Raw genomic sequence first — 1970 nt, 5'->3', positions numbered from 1 at the left:
TATTTTTTATTTTGACTAGTCAATTATGCCAACTGGCGCCAGAAACCCTATATTATTATATATATCATTTTATTTTCAACTTTTGCTTTTATTATTTATTTCTTATTATTTCATATTTTTTCTTCATTTTTTCCTTTAATTAACTATTTAATGATATATTTTTTCTTCAATATTTAAAAAGTAGCAATTAAATTGGTGATGAAGGTGCATCAGGCTTAGGTTCTGCTTTAGCAAATTGCATTAATCTCTCAAATTTGAGACTTTACCTTGAGTAAAAACAGTTTATTTGTTTTGGATTGTGATATTTTAAACTATAAAAATGAATATAAAACAAAAAAGCTCATTGAATTTATTTGATAGCTTTTATTTATTTTATTTTTTTATCTTTTTTATTCCACTAATATTATTTTATTTATTAATTTAAAGAATAATTTTAAATTTAAAAGTTTATTCTATTTTGATAATTATTTTAAAATTTACACAAATTTATTATAAAAGTTTTTACTCAATGAATGAATCATAAAAGTTCAAAGTATTAAACAAGTTTCTTAAATCAAAAAGATTAGTTGTCTTTGATTACTAATGATAAAAAATTGGTGAAAAAAGGATGAATAAATATAAAATGTTTGAATAGTATTATATATTTAATTATATATTATTTTGAAAAAGTGTTTTTCACCTAAAATATAGATAGATAGATTTTATATTAATAAATATCATTCATATTTTTGTAAGTAAATAAATTATTTATAAAAAATAAAAAAATTAAATTTACTTAAATAAATTAAATCCTCATAAGCAAACCCTCTGGTTTCTCCAAAAATGATCAAATAATTTGAAACTTTTAGTGTTATATTACATTTTATTAAATTATATAAATGCCAAACTTTTATATGCCAGTTATATTTTAATCTTAAATATGATCCTTCAATCATATTTCTATCCTTTTTTTATTTATCATGATTAATTAGATGCCATGATTTAAATAAAACCTCAGGGAGAAATCAAGTTTCACTTTTTATTTTAACTTTAGTGGTCATTTTTTTCATTTAATATTTTTTAAAATCAAAAAATTATTGTTTTTTAAACTATCATTTATTCATTCAGACAATACAAATTTGATTTTTTTATTTAAGAATATTTAGAGTAAATTAATGAATTTAAAAGTCGTTGATGCTTGAATTTGGCTTTTTATATGCTTATTTCATATCAAGAATTTATGTAATTTTTTTTAATTTGGTATTATAAATTTTGGTTGGAGTTTGTTAAATAGAAGTACCTCCCTATAATTGATATTTAGAAAAATATCTCAAAACTTCTGCTTTTACACCTTCATCGAGGGCCAATATCAAGGATAAAACAGTATGTAATACATAATCCAATTATTTACTTGTTATATAAATAAATATTTTAAATAACATTTAGACATTTTATTTATTCACTGTCGTATAACTTTATTATTCTTCTTTTATATAACACTGTTGATTTCTATTCTATATCTATATTGAAAAATGTGAGATTATTACTAATTAATAATTTGTTTGGATTTCATTATGCAAATAATATTAAGTTAATCTTATTATTTGGGATGCTGTAAGCTTTTTCTTGAAGAAAATATCTTAACAAATCTTAATTCAAACAGCAACTATTCATAACTAGCCAATAAATTAATTAATTACTCATTTTTTTTTCATTTCCTCCATTATTTTATACTTCTTTCTAATTGTGATTAAAGCTAAAATAAAAAATTGATATCTTAAAACAATAAAATATATTTACATCTGAAGCTAAATATTTATCTTTGTAAACTGTGTTTTAAACATTAAATTTGAATTTATAAATGTTAAAGATGAAAATTCACTTTACTAATACTCACATAAAAAAAGGAATATTTGATACCAAATAATAAATAAGTTAGTTCATATATTCAAATCATTTATCGGCTAAAACATTTTAAGATAATTATTTTT

The 1970-nt window shown here is 19.4% G+C and overlaps 1 protein-coding gene across 1 annotated transcript in view; it reads right to left on the bottom strand. All coding sequences in view use genetic code 6, as the record gives it.

Moving 5' to 3' along the window:
- Window positions 1–1932: 1932 nt before the first annotated feature.
- TTHERM_01664110 (hypothetical protein) overlaps window positions 1933–1970 on the bottom strand; it is a gene marked incomplete at both ends in the record, with an annotated part of 492 nt that continues 454 nt past the window's right edge. The window contains one exon of the mRNA XM_001026074.3: window positions 1933–1970. This exon is cut by the window's right edge and continues 246 nt beyond it. Coding sequence (XP_001026074.3) covers window positions 1933–1970 — 38 coding nt within the window.

The sequence above is a fragment of the Tetrahymena thermophila genome (assembly GCF_000189635.1).
Source record: "Tetrahymena thermophila SB210 genomic scaffold scf_8254060, whole genome shotgun sequence".
Lineage (NCBI taxonomy): Eukaryota > Ciliophora > Oligohymenophorea > Hymenostomatida > Tetrahymenidae > Tetrahymena > Tetrahymena thermophila.
The sequence above is the reverse complement of the archived record's forward strand: the minus strand, read 5'-3'. Positions and strand labels throughout refer to the sequence as shown.